Raw genomic sequence first — 19545 nt, forward strand, 5'->3', positions numbered from 1 at the left:
CCTTCCTATAAAAGAAATTAGGAACTGCTGTGCATCTAAAACTGGTTTTCCATTGCTAATTCATTTGCCAAAGTAAAACCGTCCTTTCTTCAAGTACACTCTCTTATCTTCCTATAACTGTAAAATCAAACAAACAGACAGCTGTAACATGACAGATGTCTGAAACCAAAAGCAGTTTCCAAACTCTTATTCAAGGAGGGCAAAGGAGAAATATTTTGAAAAGTTTGACGTTGATGCCTTAAACCCTAGTGAGCGCATACACTTCAGGACTTTCAAGCATGTCTGCTTACTGTAAATATTTAATATTTCAGCTCATCCTAAAATAATCAGGAATGCATGGCCTGTTTGAGAGACCTAGAGTAAAAAACAAAAAACAATGTGTTATGCCACTGTATGTTAATTTAAGATATGTAAAATGTGAAAAATTTGTTGTGAATGCAATTTTAAATTTATGTGAATAAAATAAAAATTGTGAATTTAATCAATGGGAATTTAATTAAAAGAAACACCTGTAAAATATGACAGACTGAGGATGCAACTTGATTTATTTCTTGATTATGCATTTTGATACATAAAATAAAACTAAACAAATTTAAAATAATATAAAATAATCAATGTGAATTGTGAATTGTGAATTGTGAATTTGAATGAATGAATGAATGAATGAATGAATGAATGAATGAATGAATGAATGAATGAATGAATGAATGAATGAATGAATGAAAACTAAAATACTCAAAAGGAAATTATTTTGAATTTATGTGAATAAAAAAAATAAATAAAATATTGTGAATTAAATCAATGGGAACTTAATTAAAATAAACACTGTAAAACAACTAAAAATATGACAGACTTATGCAACTTGATTTACTAATTCTTAATTCATATTGTCACATAATAAAATATAATTAAACAAATTAGTCTAACTAAACTACTGTAACGAAGGCTGGGATAGGGATCCAAATGCAAAGCTTTATTAATAGTGAGCGTAGTCATACAGGCTCGGTCGAACAGGGGCAAACAGGAACAGAGAGGGACAGGCAGAATCGTAGTCAGGAACAAGCAGAGGGTCAGGGCTGGCAGATATCAATCACAGAACAGTATACAAAGCAATGGTCAGGACAGGCGGCACAGGATCATAAACGAAAGACAAGAGGTACGGTTACAGACAATCAGACAGGGTATAATCGCTCGGAATTGCATCACAGGGAAAACAAGACTTCGCGGTGAGGTGGTGTGTGTGAAAGTCCTTTATAGTCCTGGTAATGCGTGGCAGCTGGGTGTGGTGATTAGTGTAGTGATTGGTGGAGTGAGTGCAGGTGAATGGCAGAGAGGATTATGGGTAATGTAGTCCAGGAACTGACAGGAACAGACGGTGATCGTGACAACTACAGTGGACTAAACTAATCTAAACTAGTGGTGCAACAGATCACAAAACTCACGGTGCGGTTCATTTTACGAATCAGCAAAAACAAAAATAAATGGGGTAATAATGCTTTCCATTTATTACTTAAATGAAAATTGTTTTTCTATTGTTTTTTTACTAGCATAACTACAGTTCAAACATTATTAAAGACAAGTGAACAGTCAGTAATAAAATAAGTAATAAAATAAGAACAAACGCACAAATAACAAGATGCAAATAAAAACAATATAAGATTATTACAAACTAAATAAGGTCTAACAGTAGTATTCAGGTATGAAAATGTAATAATTAAATGTAAAATAACACTACAGTGTTTACCATATTAATTAAATATAGATGAATATTTGTTAAAGCTGTGTTTTGTTGTTTGTTTAACTTTAATGACACAGTCAGCAGCAGGTTTTATAGGATGCTGTCACTGTAAGACCTAATGCAGAACAGTTCCAATATAATAATACGCATCCGATTTCTTTCTGTTTACATGCACTCAAGACATAACCGACTATGTTTATCAGAATACTTGCCGAGATGGGTATTTTGACATAATTTTGTGTGTATGTGTCCGTTCAAGCACAAAGAGACATGAAAAAGGAATTAATTTGTGTGAATTAAATCTTAAACTAAACTACACAAGTAAAGTAAAACCAAACAAGTAAAGTAAAACTAAACAAGTAAAGTAAAATCCTGCAACACACTAAATCTGCAGTTATACAGGGCACGTGTACAGTATGTGTACAAAAAAGTGGCAATATGGTTTCCAATATAGTTTCCAAAACATTATTATATTGCTTTCTGCTGGAGGAATATGTGTGATGCTGCTTCAAGATTTGGCCAAAATGAGGCAGCATAATTTTGCCGCCTACCTTTTGAAACAGCCTCCATGTCGGCAGCGCCTATGGCGCCTACGTAGACAGCTCACCAGGTTTTGGAAGAGAGCCATGTTGTCATGTTATCGTAGCAAGGAGCTTTACTCTACAGGAAAAAACACTAATCTGTTTGATTGTCTCTGGCATTAAAATACTCTCAAAAGCTCAACAGCACAGTTTGGATAACGTTGGTATCTGATTGGATACAGTGACACTTTATAGTTTGAATTGAGGTCAGAAGTGCGCTGGGCACAGCAGACGGTGAATACTGCTGCTTTATTCTGTCATCGGCTGCAGTACATCCGTGAGGATCGATGACTCCAGCCGGTTCTTTGTTTATAGAGCCGGAGCAGACACTATTAAGCCTGGGCTTCCAGAATGAACTCTCCTCTTTAAACATCTCTATTCAATGCTTCACTGTTTGTTCATCTTCCTCAAGGATATTTGCCAGAAAATTAATGTGGGAGACTGAATCTAGCCTGTTCAGTGGTACTTATTTTACTAACAAGTAGCTTGGAAATTATATAGTAATTATAAATAAATAAATACTATAAATACTATAAATGGTATTGTATATTGCACATATTATTTATTTATATGAATTAGAATTTTTAATCCCTTTATAATAAATAATTACTATAAAATAATTATTCTCATTTGCAGTTTTTTCATGTGCACATTATTTTTTTTTCTGTATATGCATTTTTTTTTTTAAGTGAAAATTACACTTTTAAAGGCTTAATTCACCTGAAAAGGAAAACTATTCCATAATTTACTCACCCTCAAGCCATCCTAGGTGTATATGATTTTCTTCTTTCAGTCAACAGAGTCAGAGATTAGGGCTGGGCGATATATTGCATGCAATTGTCACACGCATTTCGTCAGTAAAGCCAGTTCCCTGATTACCGCTAAATCGCCATCACCTGCTTTCAAATGGAGCGGCATTTAATAGACAGAGCCGTAGTTCACTGACAAGCTACGCAATATTGCGTTAATATCGCAGATGAATCGCCTTTGATAATGAACGCGATATTGCGTGGCTTGTCTGTGATCTACGGCTCTGTCTATTAAATGCCGCTCCATTTGAAAGCAGGTGATGGCGATTTAGCGGTAATCAGGGAACTGGCTTTACTGACGAAATGCGCGTGACAATTGCATGCAATATATCGCCCAGCCCTATCAGAGATATATTAAAATATATCCTGGCTCTTCCAAGCATTATAATGGGAGTGAATAGTAATCGAGGTTTTGAAGCCCAAAAAAGCAAATCTATCCATCATAAAAGTAATCCATACAGTTCCAAGGGGTAAATAAGGAGTTTTTGTAAGAAAAATATCCATATTTATAACTTTATAAACTAGAATCACTGGCTTTCGTACACAAATCGACTCTGGTGGAAAGAGTGAACTTTGACCTGACGCATGACATATTGATGAACATGGAAGCAAAACACAGATCACAAATTAGAAGTCTAAAATGAGAATTTTTAAAGAGAAATGTCAGAGTTTGAGTTTGTTGCTCAGCCCTCACCAAGCTTACACTACTCCTACATCCTACATCATATAAATTATTACAAATTTGTTCAAAATTAATTCTACAATTAGTATAACACATGCCAATTTATAGACCATTCCAGTGGTCTAGTATCACCAATTAAAAATTCCATATTGGTCAATCACTACTAATAATACCTAAAAACATTTTATGGAACTCACTTGAGGAACTTTTCCAGGTCATCATGGCTGCAGGTGGACCAGGAGAGGTCACTGGGGTTACGACCTTTGACCCATTCCCCAGACATGATGTGAGAGTGGCCTGTGCAGCTGGCATGATCGTCATCATGGCTCATGCCCATGCTAAAGAGGGAAGAGAATCAAAAACACGAAACACTAATAAGAAACAGCAGTGATTTTGAAAATATATGAGTCTCACCCATGCATAGTGCAAAATAAATACTTATTAATTATGCTTGTTAAACATAATCATTAACACACTGTTTACGAAGCTTCCTTTGAATGCATAACAATGCAGTATTACTCTGAAATAGAGCATGTGTGCTTATGAAAGCCAAAGCAACTCGAGTCAGAGAGAGCGGTAAGAGTACTTTCTCTTAAGCCCTGACCTACATTTCCCAAATTAAAAACAACAACCAAAAACTGAAGCAGCAGCAGAGAGCGCAGGAACTAATAAAGAGAGCAGTGTGGATTTCCAGGCTGTGTCTCGGCTCCCGCTAAAGACCAAAGCAATAAAAGTAAAAAGACACACACAGAACACAATAGAAATCAAGGAGTCACCGTGGAGAACTAAATGAAAAAGGAGAAGAATGTGAATGCTACAGCAGTTTCATCCCTGCTTTCTGAGCTTTAACATAGATGAGTGCCTTTTAATGTCAATGGGTTGATTTGGTTAGTAAGTGGGCTGAGATGGGAATCTCTCACACACTAAAAAACAATCGTGTGAGGTTTAAAAGGGTGCCAAATTTCTGTTGTGTTAAATTTGTTTAAGGGAGAAAAAAACACATGATTGGCCTTATTAAAACAGGACGTTTCTCTGCCAAGCTAATAACGGTCAAGTGCTTTCACAAGCCAAATACCCTATCAAGCGTGCACAGGACTTGGAAGGGAAGCCATCATGCATGATGACCAGTGTGTGGCTTAGTGCTTAAAGATATGGGCTAGTATTATGCAGCTGCTAGGTGGTTTCTTACTGCCCCAATTCAAAAACCAAAAGTCATATTGCTTAGAGAAGTTATTGCACACTGTTCTTCAAAAAGCCAAACACGAGGAATCATTAACGTCCTTAAACTGTACAAGTTACTCAACAGATGTTAATGCCCTTAGTGCTAGTGGTTTGTTCAAATCCCTAAACTAAGCAAATGTAATAGCAAAAGACACCAATAAGCAATCAAACCTATTCTGTTTTTCTCAGGTTAGCAGGTTTCTATCCCCATACATTTTTGGATACTGCATAAAAATGCTAAATGGAAACATTAAAATTTGCTGGTAAAAAAAAAAAAAAAAAATTTTGTCAGAGCATTTAGTCTGCAGATCTAAACCACAAACGATTTTGTTCTCTTGAAAACATGTGATGGAAACAGTGCTATTTGCAAACTGCTTTTGCAATATTCTTATTTTTTTCCGCAACATATTTTTCAGCTTTGATGGTAACATATACAATTATCAGGCATAACATTATGTCCACCTTCCTAATATTGTGTTGGTCCCCCTTTTGATCCTTTAAGTCCTGTAAGTTGCGAGGTGGAGCCTCCATGGATCAGACTTGTTTGTTCAGCACATCCCACCGATGCTCGATTGGATTGAGATCTGGGGAATTTGGAGGCCAACTCCAACACCTCAAACTCGTTGTTGTGCTCCTCAAACCATTCCTGAACCATTTTTGCTTTGTGGCAGGGTACATTTTCCTGTTAAAAGAGGCCACAGCCACCAGGGAATACCGTTTCAATGAAAGGGTGTACATGGTCTGCAACAATGCTTAAGTAGGTGGTACTGTACGTGTCATCCACATGGATGGCAGGACCCAAGGTTTCCCAGCAGAACATTGCCCAAAGCATCACACTGCCTCTGCCGGTTTGCCTTCTTACCATAGTGCATCCTGGTGCCATGTGTTCTTCAGGTAAGTGACGCACACACACCAGTCATCCATGTGATGTAAAAGAAAACTTGATTTTTCAGACCAGCAGGCCACCTTCTTCCATTGCTCCATGGTCCATTTCTGATGCTCACGTGTCCACTGTTGGCTCTTTCGGTGGTGGACAGGGGTCAGCATGGGCACCCTGACTGGTCTATGCAGCTATGCAGCTTCATACACAACAAACTGTGACACACTGTGTATTCTGACACCTTTCTATCAGAACCAGCATTAACTTCTTGAGCAATTTGAGCTACAGTAGCTCGTCTGTTGGATCGGACCACACGGGCCAGCCTCCGCTCCCCACGTGCATACATATGTAATAATTTGCCAATTTCACCTACTGTTCAAGCACCAATTACTCTATCCACTCGTTAAACAGACAATCATTTATCTTTATGCAGAAAGGTGCTTTGACTAATGATCACATAACCAGTGATGACACTAATGAGGTATAGTGGGTGTACTGAAATATGATGCATTTGGACTATATCGGAGGATGTTTTCATTTCGAATGAGTCGATGCATGCTGCAAACCCTACATTTGTGTTACGCCAATGTTCCTAGAGCACCATAATCATGCTCCTTCAGCTGTTATTACTGGAAAATGATCAGCGTCTAAACTTGATAAAGTGTAACGAATGGAGCAGTGCAAAAACAGGACTCCAGACAGTCATCAAGCTTTCTTACGCCCGCACACCAAATCAAAAGGTCTTGAGTAGATCACGCCAGATCCCCTTATGATGAAAGATTAGAAACTGCTCGCTAGTCAGAGAAATCTCAGTCCATCAGAAAGTGTGACGCTGCTGCATGTGTTTATTAGAGCTAGTAAATGCCATGCTGACAGAAATATTCAACGCCGCAGTAGTGCTAGCGACTCTATAAAATAATCATCTTAATGTGTCTTTATTGTAAAGAACTAAGCATACACATAAACCCATAATATACTTGCTTTAATAGTGTTTTTACAGACTCAAGACAATGGAGCACTGTGTGCGCGTGATGACTGGGATAGCGGCGCGGCCCTGGTATCGGCACCAGCCGGGCGTGATCGGTGCCAACTCATTACTGCTGGGCATTAAACCCAACTTTGGCCTGTGCCGTCCCGCTGCACGCTATAGTGGAGCAGGTACGGTGATAACTTCTCTGAAGACTGGCACTGCCACAAAGACGGCGCTTACGCTAATGTAGCTTGGCTGTTTTTCCAGACAAATTTTGGTGTTGGCTGCCCATCATTGTTCTATCAAAGAAGGCTTTATGCAAGCAAGGAGATGAAGGGGAGCTATTGTGAGAAGCGAGTAACATGTAGTCGTGGTATTCGGTTCAATCCAGTAATTCATGTGAATGATGTGTGAACGTGAAATGTTTTATAGCATGTTATCTTTTAGGAATTTCACTAGATTTTCCAAATCACTCAGTGAGGATGAAAGTGTGTTTGGGGTCTCAATCACTCATTTAATGAAAGAAACCCAATGTACCGGGACGTACACAAGTAACCTGTTGTTAAGGGCATTTACAATGGAGACAAAGAGAATAACATGGTTTAAATTACCAATTTAGATTACAAACTAGACATTTACACCGTTGAAGAGAGGAGTCTGATCATGGATGAAGATCTGGTCAGGTGCCTCTCCTCTGTTGGTGAGATTAGCCAAGATTGCATTCATCTACTGTAATTACTGGACCAAAAAGGCAAATGTTGTCAGCCTTTAAATAGATGCTTAATTGATATGTTGTGTAAAAATCCCTGGTGCGTGTGAAAGTTAAATGTATAGTTCACACAAAATTTATTTTGTCATCATTTACTCACTCTCATGTCGTTCCAAACCTGTACTTTTTTTCTTTGGTGTAACTCAAAAGGACATGTTCAAGCTGCTCTTTTCCATGCAATAAAAGATAACAGTGACCAGTGGCTCTCAAATCTCTGGTACAACAACTTATTTTCAGTCTTTTCCTCACACAAAGCTATCGTATGGGTTGGAATATGGCACACTGGAATATGACTACTGTCTTTTATGGTGCTTTTTTTGTGTCCTCCTTTCATTGTATGGTAATGAACTGTTTGAATTTGTCTTATACAGAAGAAAGTAATTCATACAGGTTTGGAAGGACATGAGTGTGAGTAAATGATGATTGAATTTGACAGAACTATCCTTATCTCTTTATCATCTTCTGTTTGGGTCCTTTAAATAGCTCAAACATGTATACAACTGCTCAAAAGTTTGGGGTCCGTAAATATCTCTTAAGCTCACCAAGGCTTTGTTTCTTTTGTTTTTCATTAAAAAAATACAGTAAAACTGTAATATTGTGAAATATTATTACAATGTGAATATATAGTAAAATGTAATTTATCCTTGTGATCAAAGCTTAATTTTTAGCATCATTACTCCAGGCTTCAGTGTCACATGATCCTTCAGAAATCATTTGAATATGATGATTTGCTGCTCAAGAAACATTTCTCATTATCAATGTTGAAAACAGGTGTGCTGCTTAATATTTTTACGTTGATACAGGATTCAAAAGATTTAGATCATTTATTTAAAACATAAATCTCTTGAAATATTATAAATGTCTTTACTATGACTTTTGTTCAATTTAATGCATACATGCTGAATAAAAGTATAAAATACTGACCGCAAACTTTTGAAAGGTAGTGTATGTACCATTTCAGTATCATGTTTATACTTCATGACTCGCCGTAATACTATGACTATACTATAATAGTATATACCATACTATAATACTACTATAACCCAAACTATAAATCATGACTTAATGGAATGAAATTTCACATGAATTTCTCATTAATTTAAAGAACCACAGTGCTTCTCAAAAAACAGTTCTCAGATGCATATTTCATTGCATGCAAACAGAGGAGATGATGGAGCAAAACTGTGATACACCTGAACTCCTTTAATACAATAACAGAAGCCTCTAAATCTTTTTTCTACACCATTTGGACTCACTTGTGGCCCAGCTCATGAGCGATGGTGAAGGCCAGGTTGAGTCCGTTGTCCTCCGCCAGCACACACTTCCTCTTGGAGCTACAGGTGCCACCCAGGTAAGCAATTCCTGAGGAGAGAGCAAAGCACAGAGTGAAAAGACGGACAGCAAAGAACCACAACTGAACCACAAATCTGACACTTTACTGCTTGAAGGTCATTCACACAGACTGGAGGTCCGTTGTTGCTGCAAATCGATGTCAGTTTTAGCTTACTTTTACAACCCGAATTACAGAAATGTTGGGAAGTTTTTTTAAATTTGAATAAAATGAAAACTGTAAGACTTTCAAATCACATGAGCCAATATTTTATTCACAATAGAACATAGATAACATAACAAATGTTGAAACTGTTTTAATTGAGCCTTGGCCCACAGGGCACAACGGCGCTTCTGGACCATGTTCACATGTGGCTTCCTTTTTGCATGATAGAGCTTTAGTTGGCATCTGCAGATGGCACGGTGGATTGTGTTTATCGACAGTGGTTTCTGGAAGTATTCCTGGGCCCATTTAGTAATGTCATTGACACAATCATGCCGATGTGTGATGCAGTGTCATCTGAGGGCCCGATGACCACAGGCATCCAATAAAGGTCTTCGGCCTTGTCCCTTATGCACAGAGATTTCTCAGTTTCTCTAAATCTTTTGATGATGTTATGCACTGAACATGATGAGATTTGCAAAGCCTTTGCAATTTGACATTGAGGAACATTGTTTATAAAGTATTCAACAATATTTTTACGCACCCTTTCACAGCTCTGCCCATCTTTACTTCTGACAGACTCTGCCTCTCTAAGACATCCCTTTTATAGCTAATCATTTTACAGACCTGATATCAATTAACTTAATTAGTTGCTAGATGCTCTCCCAGCTGAATTTTTTTAAAATTTCTTGCTTTTTCAGCCATTTATTGCACCCATGCCAACTTTTTTGAGACCTGTAGCAGGCATCAAATTTGAAATGAGCTCATTTAGTGGATATAAGTGTAAAAATTCTCTGTTTATACATTTGTTATGTTATCTATGTTCTATTGTGAATACAATACTGGCTTATGTGATTTGAAAGTCTTTAAGTTTTCATTTTATTAAAATTTAAAAACGTCCCAATGGAATTCAGAATATATATATATATATATATATATATATATATATATATATATATATATATATATATATATATATATATATATATATATATATATATATAAACCCGATTAATTCTATTTCTATTTCTTCAACTTCAAACTCTTTGCAATTTTTCTCTGAGAAACTCCTATTTGATATTGCTCCACTATTTTTGGCCGCAGCATTGGGGGAATTGGTGATCCTCTGCCCATCTTGACTTCTGAGAGACACTGCCACTCTGAGAGGCTCTTTTTATACCCAATCATGTTGCCAATTGACCTAATTAGTTGCAAATTGGTCCTCCAGCTGTTCCTTATATGTACATTTACCTTTTCCGGCCTCTTATTGCTACCTGTCCCAACTTTTTTAGAATGTGTAGCTCTCATGAAATCCAAAATGAGCCAATATTTGGAATGACATTTCAAAATGTCTCACTTTCAACTTCTGATATGTTATCGATATTCTATTGTGAATAAAATATAAGTCTATGAGATTTGTAAATTATTGCATTCCTTTTTTATTCACAATTTGTACAGTGTCCCAACTTTTTTGGAATCGGGTTTGAATGTAATCGGGTTCTAAATTAACCTTGAGATTTGAAGTATTAGCTTAGATATTTGCACCACTATTTACAATGACATTAATAATTCTTAATTTCTGATAGGAATGCAAAATCAATCAGTAGTTATTAATAGAGTAAAGAGACACAACCCTCTATATTCAATCGCGTTTGGTCCCATTTATTTTTGATCACAGTGCATACACGTACAAACTTTTCTGTATCACAAAGTGCGCACATTTGTAGAAATACACGTTTACCTCAGATTTCATTAGATAGAATATAAGCTGGGCCGTACGCAGCGTTTCATAATTACAGAGGTCAGAAAATGTTGTTTGCTAGTGGGGTATGGGGGCATGCTCCCCCGAGAAAAGTTACATTTGCTTGGTGTACATATGTGCATTTTTAAGATTTTTAAGGCCAACAAATTGGATAACAATGTCAAAACCATGTCAACAAAAACATACATGCACAGTTTTGAGGCAGCTTTAAATCGCATTTTTGGTAATTTCATGACTTAACTTACAACAGAACAACGACTGTCATTGCTCGTAGTTTCTTTTGCGTGTTATGTAAGCTATAATAAAGTAATTCTTGAGCACGTGCCTGCGTATTTGAGCATACAATTCTTGAGCGTGCGCCACGAGCACAGTATAACGCTGATTGGACAGTCATGTTAATTTTTTTGAGTTTTACTGTCATACCCTGACAACATCTCATCTGACCGCAGTTCAATGTTGTTCAAGTGAAGCTCCCTCGTAGTCACCTGTAGCCTACTTTTTCCGCGCTTGTTTCACTTTCCCCTGGCGCTGAGGCGAAGTCGGAATGCGCGCCGGAGAATGTCCCGTTTCTTGTGGGCGTAAAAAAAACAGTTCTATACTTGGCGATGTTTTAAAAAAATATATATTTATTCTTGGTATTTTATATGCTCTGTTTGTGGTTTGTGGTTATATATATATATATATATATATATATATATATATATATATATATATATATATATATATATATATATGCCTATAGAATTTAGAATTAAATATTTTATAAATATTTTCATGCTTAAATTATATTTCTAATTTACACTTTAATACTATTTATTACTATGATCATATCTACAGATACATAGGATAGTTTTGAAATTAATTAATGAATTAAAAAATAATTTATTAATTATTAAATTATGTTATTAAATTACATAATGTAATTAATAAATTAGATTAATATCTTTCTGTTCAGAAAAATATTACACGTAAGCAACATACAAAATATATCAGAACACCCTAGCAACAGCACACCAATGCCCTGGCAACCACCCACAACACTCCTAACTTCATGACAGCAAGTTTGCACAATTAACAGTCAGAATGTCTTCAGAAAATGTAAAAATCTAGCCACTTCTTGCTTTTGCCCTAGGAGTCAAAAACTCTGTCAGTCATTTAACGTACATCACATCACAGACTATCACCTTTCCAGTGTTTCTGTGAAAGCACCTGGTTTGTGTCTGACACTGGACAAAACCCAAACAACCTCACTTAGCCTCTGACCGCTATAAGTGAAATCAATAACAGGAGAATGAAATTCAGCCCAGATGCTTGTGATAAAAAAATGTTAAAAAAATAAATAAATAAATAATACAAAACTGTGTTTAGGATGACAAGAGAGCAGTTTGGTCCAGCAGATGTACTTTTATATGGAATAACACAACAGGAAATGAGCATGTTTGATTGGATGAGCATATGGTATATCACATTTTTCAGATTGTGTGATTTTTGCTATACATATGTCATTCTCAGAGATTAGTAGCCTGACTTCGTCATACTCATATTCTAGGCAGAATGTGAGTCTGATACTGCTCCATTGCACTTGAATTATGGGGCGTGTCTTAACTGAACCAGTAAAAAAAAAACCTCTGCACTCAATTGGATAGACCTACAACCAATCAGAGCAACGCAGTAAGTGACGTATGTTGAACTTGTACTTAAACTTTTGCCGAATCCCGTTGGAAGGACAGCAAACACATCTTTCCCATCGACAAATGCCTTGATTGCGGTTCTTTGTTAATGCGCTTAATTTCTTTTATTACAGACGTGATAGCGGAATCTAAACATCTTACTTCTCCAGCTGCAGTCATCGTTGGTGAAAACCAATTCAACCCAAGCGCTCTTTGATGACGTGGGTGGTTACGTAACCGCAGATAGCCTGTCCATCATCGATTAAAGCCCGCCCTGGCAATTTGATTGGCTCGGCCTTCATAATTACTCCACAATGGATCGAGTCCAGACCGAACTTCCCGTCCAAAAAATGTTGTGGGCGGGGTTCGGGCTGGCACCCAGGCTAAGAGATTAGGACCACATTGAGGAAACCTATATGAAGAAAACAGCAAATATTATTCTAGCTACTCTTTCTATGAATTGTTTCTTACTGAATAGAAAAATCAACCCAGTATTCATTGCGTTTCACACATACATATGCATCAGACAGATGTTTTTGGCTGTTTGAAGCTGCACCAGAAGAAGCTTTCAATTTAACTAAAAATATAACTCTTTCTCTCTTCAAATCCTCACTTACCTCTAGTTTATGGAGGCTGTGGGAATATTTCTTATTTTATCTTATCTTATAGCATATTATTTTTGATCTGTAAAAATAACAGAAGGCATTCTGAATTAGTACATTACGAAAAAGTTCATGCCTGGTTGGGAGCGCAAATATGATGCCTTAAAATGTTTCCTACGTTGTCTACATAGGATCTGGCTACAGTAGGTTTTGGAATAAGTCAATTAATCAATGTGAAAAAAGTAAGCATGAAGCAGCCTGTACATACTAACTGTAACGATCACCGTCTGCTCCTGTCACTCCCCGGACTACACTTCCCACAATTCTCTCTGCCAATCACCTGCACTCACTCCACCAATCACTACACTAATCACCACACCCAGCTGCCATGCATTACCTGGACTATAAAAGACTCACACACTCATCACCTGATCGCGAAGTGTTGTTGTCACTTGTGTCACATTTCTGAGCGTTTCTTTGTATCCTGTTTGCCTGTCTGTGATTGATTTTGCCTGATTCCTGTTTTACGACCCATTGCTGCCTGCCTCGATCCTTGCCTGTACCCTGACTACGACTCTGCCTGTTCCTTATTGCTCCTGTTTGTTCCTGTTTGACCCTGCCTGAACGACCACGCTCACTTCTAAATAAACGCTGCACTTGGATCCCCTGCCTGAGTCTCCCATTCGTAACAGAAGACTTCGGCTCACTAGATCCAGCAGCTACCGTGAGTGTTCCTGTCTCAACAATTATGAATCCATCCGCCCAGTTGATCAGTCTCCGTCAAGGAGACAAATCCATTGAAGATTATGTTTTGGACTTTATTGAACTGGCTCCGTTAACATGCTTTGATGAGTTATGTCTTATGACATTCTTTCGCGGGGGACTGTCTGAACCGCTCAGCTCTATTATGCCTATACATGAGCCAAATGGGACTTTAGAACAGTATATAGAGCTGGCGTTGCTACTGAGTGGATCTCCGTTTACTGTGGGTGTCGCGGAGGAACGCGATTCCTCGTCTGGGTGTGTGATGGCCGCCGCGCCAGATGACACTCACCAAATGGCGGCCGCAACAATGAGTCACGTCTCCGCTGATCGCCCAGAGCAACGTCACGCCTTCGCTGATCGCCCAGAGCAACGTCACGCCTTCGCTGATCGCCCAGAGCAACGTCACGGCTTCGCTGATCGCCCAGAGCAACGTCACGGCTTCGCTGATCGCCCAGAGCAACGTCACGCCTTCGCTGATCGCCCAGAGCAACGTCACGCCTTCGCTGATCGCCCAGAGCAACGTCACGCCTTCGCTGATCGCCCAGAGCAACGTCACGCCTTCGCTGATCGCCCAGAGCAACGTCACGCCTTCGCTGATCGCCCAGAGCAACGTCACGCCTTCGCTGATCGCCCAGAGCAACGTCACGCCTTCGCTGATCGCCCAGAGCAACGTCACGCCTTCGCTGATCGCCCAGAGCAACGTCACGCCTTCGCTGATCGCCCAGAGCAACGTCACGCCTTCGCTGATCGCCCAGAGCAACGTCACGCCTTCGCTGATCGCCCAGAGCAACGTCACGCCTTCGCTGATCGCCCAGAGCAACGTCACGCCTTCGCTGATCGCCCAGAGCAACGTCACGCCTTCGCTGATCGCCCAGAGCAACGTCACGCCTTCGCTGATCGCCCAGAGCAACGTCACGCCTTCGCTGATCGCCCAGAGCAACGTCACGCCTTCGCTGATCGCCCAGAGCAACGTCACGCCTTCGCTGATCGCCCAGAGCAACGTCACGCCTTCGCTGATCGCCCAGAGCAACGTCACGCCTTCGCTGATCGCCCAGAGCAACGTCACGCCTTCGCTGATCGCCCAGAGCAACGTCACGCCTTCGCTGATCGCCCAGAGCAACGTCACGCCTTCGCTGATCGCCCAGAGCAACGTCACGCCTTCGCTGATCGCCCAGAGCAACGTCACGCCTTCGCTGATCGCCCAGAGCAACGTCACGCCTTCGCTGATCGCCCAGAGCAACGTCACGCCTCCGCTGATCGCCCAGAGCAACGTCACGCCTCCGCTGATCGCCCAGAGCAACGTCACGCCTCCGCTGATCGCCCAGAGCAACGTCACGCCTCCGCTGATCGCCCAGAGCAACGTCACGCCTCCGCTGATCGCCCAGAGCAACGTCACGCCTCCGCTGATCGCCCAGAGCAACGTCACGCCTCCGCTGATCGCCCAGAGCAACGTCACGCCTCCGCTGATCGCCCAGAGCAACGTCACGCCTCCGCTGATCGCCCAGAGCAACGTCACGCCTCCGCTGATCGCCCAGAGCAACGTCACGCCTCCGCTGATCGCCCAGAGCAACGTCACGCCTCCGCTGATCGCCCAGAGCAACGTCACGCCTCCGCTGATCGCCCAGAGCAACGTCACGCCTCCGCTGATCGCCCAGAGCAACGTCACGCCTCCGCTGATCGCCCAGAGCAACGTCACGCCTTCGCTGATCGCCCAGAGCAACGTCACGCCTTCGCTGATCGCCCAGAGCAACGTCACGCCTTCGCTGATCGCCCAGAGCAACGTCACGCCTTCGCTGATCGCCCAGAGCAACGTCACGCCTTCGCTGATCGCCCAGAGCAACGTCACGCCTTCGCTGATCGCCCAGAGCAACGTCACGCCTTCGCTGATCGCCCAGAGCAACGTCACGCCTTCGCTGATCGCCCAGAGCAACGTCACGCCTTCGCTGATCGCCCAGAGCAAAGTCACGTCGCCGCTGATCGCCCAGAGTCACGTCAGGTCTCTAGATCAGTCCGGGAGCGGAGAGGGTTGCGTTCCAGTGTGACCGATCCACCGTTGATTTCAGTCCGAGCAGCTGGCATCCCCAAGTCTCCGTCGGCCGCTTCGCTCTCAAGCCTGGTGGCCAATTCGCTCTCCGCACTCAAGTCTCCGCCGGCCACTTCGCTCTCAAGCCCGGTGGCCGCTTCGCTCTCAAACCCGCCGACCGCTTCGCACTCAAACCCGCCGGCCGCTTCGCACTCAAGCCCGCCGGCCGCTTCGCACTCAAGCCCGCCGGCCGCTTCGCACTCAAGCCCGCCGGCCGCTTCGCACTCAAGCCCGCCGGCCGCTTCGCACTCAAGCCCGCCGGCCGCTTCGCACTCAAGCCCGCCGGCCGCTTCGCACTCAAGCCAGCCGGCCGCTTCGCACTCAAGCCCGCCGGCCGCTTCGCACTCAAGCCCGCCGGCCGCTTCGCACTCAAGCCAGCCGGCCGCTTCGCACTCAAGCCAGCCGGCCGCTTCGCTCTCAAGCCAGCCGGCCGCTTCGCTCTCAAGCCAGCCGGCCGCTTCGCTCTCAAGCCAGCCGGCCGCTTCGCTCTCAAGCCAGCCGGCCGCTTCGCTCTCAAGCCAGCCGGCCGCTTCGCTCTCAAGCCAGCCGGCCGCTTCGCTCTCAAGCCAGCCGGCCGCTTCGCTCTCAAGCCAGCCGGCCGCTACGCTCTCAAGCCAGCCGGCCGCTACGCTCTCAAGCTCGCCGGTTTCAACGCTCTCAAGCTCGCCGGTTTCAACGCTCTCAAGCTCGCCGGTTTCAACGCTCTCAAGCTCGCCGGTTTCAACGCTCTCAAGCTCGCCGGTTTCAACGCTCTCAAGCTCGCCGGTTTCAACGCTCTCAAGCTCGCCGGTTTCAACGCTCTCAAGCTCGCCGGTTTCAACGCTCTCAAGCTCGCCGGTTTCAACGCTCTCAAGCTCGCCGGTTTCAACGCTCTCAAGCTCGCCGGTTTCAACGCTCTCAAGCTCGCCGGTTGCTATGGACTCTTGTTCGCCGATTGCAGTGGACTTAAGCACCCTGGACGCGATGGATGAAATGGCTGCTTTGCCAGTGCCCACGGGCAAGATGGCCGCCCCTGCGGTGCTCAAGGATGCAGGGGTTGTTCCAGCCATTGAGTCCGCTCCAGCCAGTGAGTCCGCTCCAGCACAGCCTGCTCTCCTGGTCTGTCCTGTCTTGGCCCAGAGGGCTGTGCTCACTTTTTATGTCTTGGCTGTCCTACGTGCGTTGAGGAACTCGAGCTCTACTGCCGTCCCGGAGCAGCCCGAGCCCGCTGCCGTCCCGGAGCAGCCCGAGCCCGCTGCCGTCCCGGAGCAGCCCGAGCCCGCTGCCGTCCCGGAGCAGCCCGAGCCCGCTGCCGTCCCGGAGCAGCCCGAGCCCGCTGCCGTCCCGGAGCAGCCCGAGCCCGCTGCCGTCTCGGAGCTGTCTGCTCTCCCTGATACGGCCATGGAGGCCGTCACCGAACTGCCCGCTCTCCTTGATACGGCCATGGAGGCCGTCACCGAACTGCCCGCTCTCCTTGATAAGGCCACAGAGCAGCCTTGGTCGGCCCTGCCACCACCGCCTGGACCATTTGCTCTACCGCTGCCGCTCAGGCCATCTGCCCTGCTGGCGCCACCCGAGCTCCTTGCCCATGAACCCGCCAATGCCTCCCTTGATTTCCCCAAGAACTTTTTGGGGGGGGGCAGTATACCTAGAGGTGGGGAGCTTGTGGGTGGGGACCCTGCCCCCGGCCACTGCCCCCGGCCACTGCCGTCATTGGCCTTTGAACAATTATGGCCGTTTATGGACCCTAACCTGCCGTGGTTACCCAAGCCACCTGACCTACTGTGGTTACCCAAACCATCTAACCTGCCATGGCTGCCTGACCCGCCTGACCTGCTGTGGTTGCCCGACCCATCTGACCGGCCGTGGTTGCCCGAGCCACCTGACCTGCCGTGGTTGCCCGAGCCACCTGACCCGCCGTGGAGTTATGGCACTCCTCACCTGCACTGGCTGCCCGTAGCACCTGACCCGCCATGGTTACCCGTGGCGCCTGATCCACCATGGCTACCCTGGAGCCTGCATTGGAGACCATGGTCCCGCTATAGCTCCAATGTACCCACCCTCCCTCCCTATTCGTGCCTTTTACGTCGCGAGGACGCGCCTTCCGGAAGGGGGGCGTTATGTAACGATCACCGTCTGCTCCTGTCACTCCCCGGACTACACTTCCCACAATTCTCTCTGCCAATCACCTGCACTCACTCCACCAATCACTACACTAATCACCACATCCAGCTGCCATGCATTACCTGGACTATAAAAGACTCACACACTCATCACCTGATCGCGAAGTCTTGTTGTCACTTGTGTCACATTTCTGAGCGTTTCCTTGTATCCTGTTTGCCTGTCTGTGATTGATTTTGCCTGATTCCTGTTTTACGACCCATTGCTGCCTGCCTCGATCCTTGCTTGTACCCTGACTACGACTCTGCCTGTTCCTTATTGCTCCTGTTTGTTCCTGTTTGACCCTGCCTGAACGACCACGCTCACTTCTAAATAAACGCTGCACTTGGATCCCCTGCCTGAGTCTCCCATTCGTAACACTAACACACTCTTATCTGGTTGTTTGCTTGTGGAAAAAAAACAGCTGTTTACTAACAGCAAAAAAATAAAATACTGAACAACAACAGCATGATTTAAAGGCCTACAAGAAAAAGAAAAAGGCAATGATATACAAGCACTTAACGCATTTTATTAAAAAAATTATTTCTTCAGATAGTCTTACATGTTTCACAAAGTGGTTCAATAAATATTGTTCTAAGGCAACAAGACAGAAACCCTGCTGGAAGCACTAAAAGATATTCTGTGCTGGTGAAAGCAATTAAAAAATAAAAGGAAATTTGGATGTTCCACTGTAGATCATAAATAAGCATTTCTTTGTTATTTGCTCACAGTGTTTGATGACTGATGCTGGAAATAATTGCCATGTAAAAACAAATGAACTGTGCTTCATTATTCTTCAATAAATCATGTCATACCGAATTGATGTATGGAGACTGAAACCCCAATTCAATCAACAAGCACAGAAACTGTAATATCATATTAGCAATATAGATGACTTGATGATTTGCTTGTGTCAGGATGATTTTTTCATCTTTACTCATGGAGCTGAGGTCTAAAACACATGTCGGAAAATAATGGGCTGTGCCATTTTTATACTGGATGGAATTGTATGATGGAAAAATTATTTTCTTTGAATGCCATATAAAAAGAACAGCAGGTTGATTGGAAAACAGATGTTGTCCTAAATTCCTCCACTTCTCTTCTAATCCCCTATTTCTGCTTTCTTTGTTTTTTTTGTGTGTGTGTTTTCTTTTACAGCCATGCATACTTAGACAAGAGCTGCAATTATATCTGCTACATCTGTCATGGACTGATTTACAGTTTGAGGTCAGATGAGTTCAAGTTTCTGTAAGCAAGTCTCTGCAATCGTTCTGTGCAGTTATTTTTATAGATTGCTGTGAGTTGATGGAATGTAATCTATAATGTGTAATGACTGTCTGGATGTGTGAACTACAGATGACAGACAGGTAGGCTTAATAAGG

The 19545-nt window shown here is 43.0% G+C and overlaps 1 protein-coding gene across 1 annotated transcript in view; it reads right to left on the minus strand.

Moving 5' to 3' along the window:
- The window catches only part of adamts17 (ADAM metallopeptidase with thrombospondin type 1 motif, 17), a 161950-nt gene that overhangs the window by 78519 nt on the left and 63886 nt on the right, over positions 1 to 19545 (minus strand). Inside the window, exons 8-9 of the mRNA XM_067400968.1 lie at positions 8907 to 9012; positions 4008 to 4148 (exon numbers count right to left, since the gene is read on the minus strand). Of these exons, the coding sequence (XP_067257069.1) occupies positions 4008 to 4148; positions 8907 to 9012 (247 nt within the window). The remainder of the gene's footprint in view (positions 1 to 4007; positions 4149 to 8906; positions 9013 to 19545) is intronic.

This window comes from Chanodichthys erythropterus, chromosome 11, assembly GCF_024489055.1.
Source record: "Chanodichthys erythropterus isolate Z2021 chromosome 11, ASM2448905v1, whole genome shotgun sequence".
NCBI classification, from domain to species: Eukaryota; Metazoa; Chordata; class Actinopteri; order Cypriniformes; family Xenocyprididae; genus Chanodichthys; species Chanodichthys erythropterus.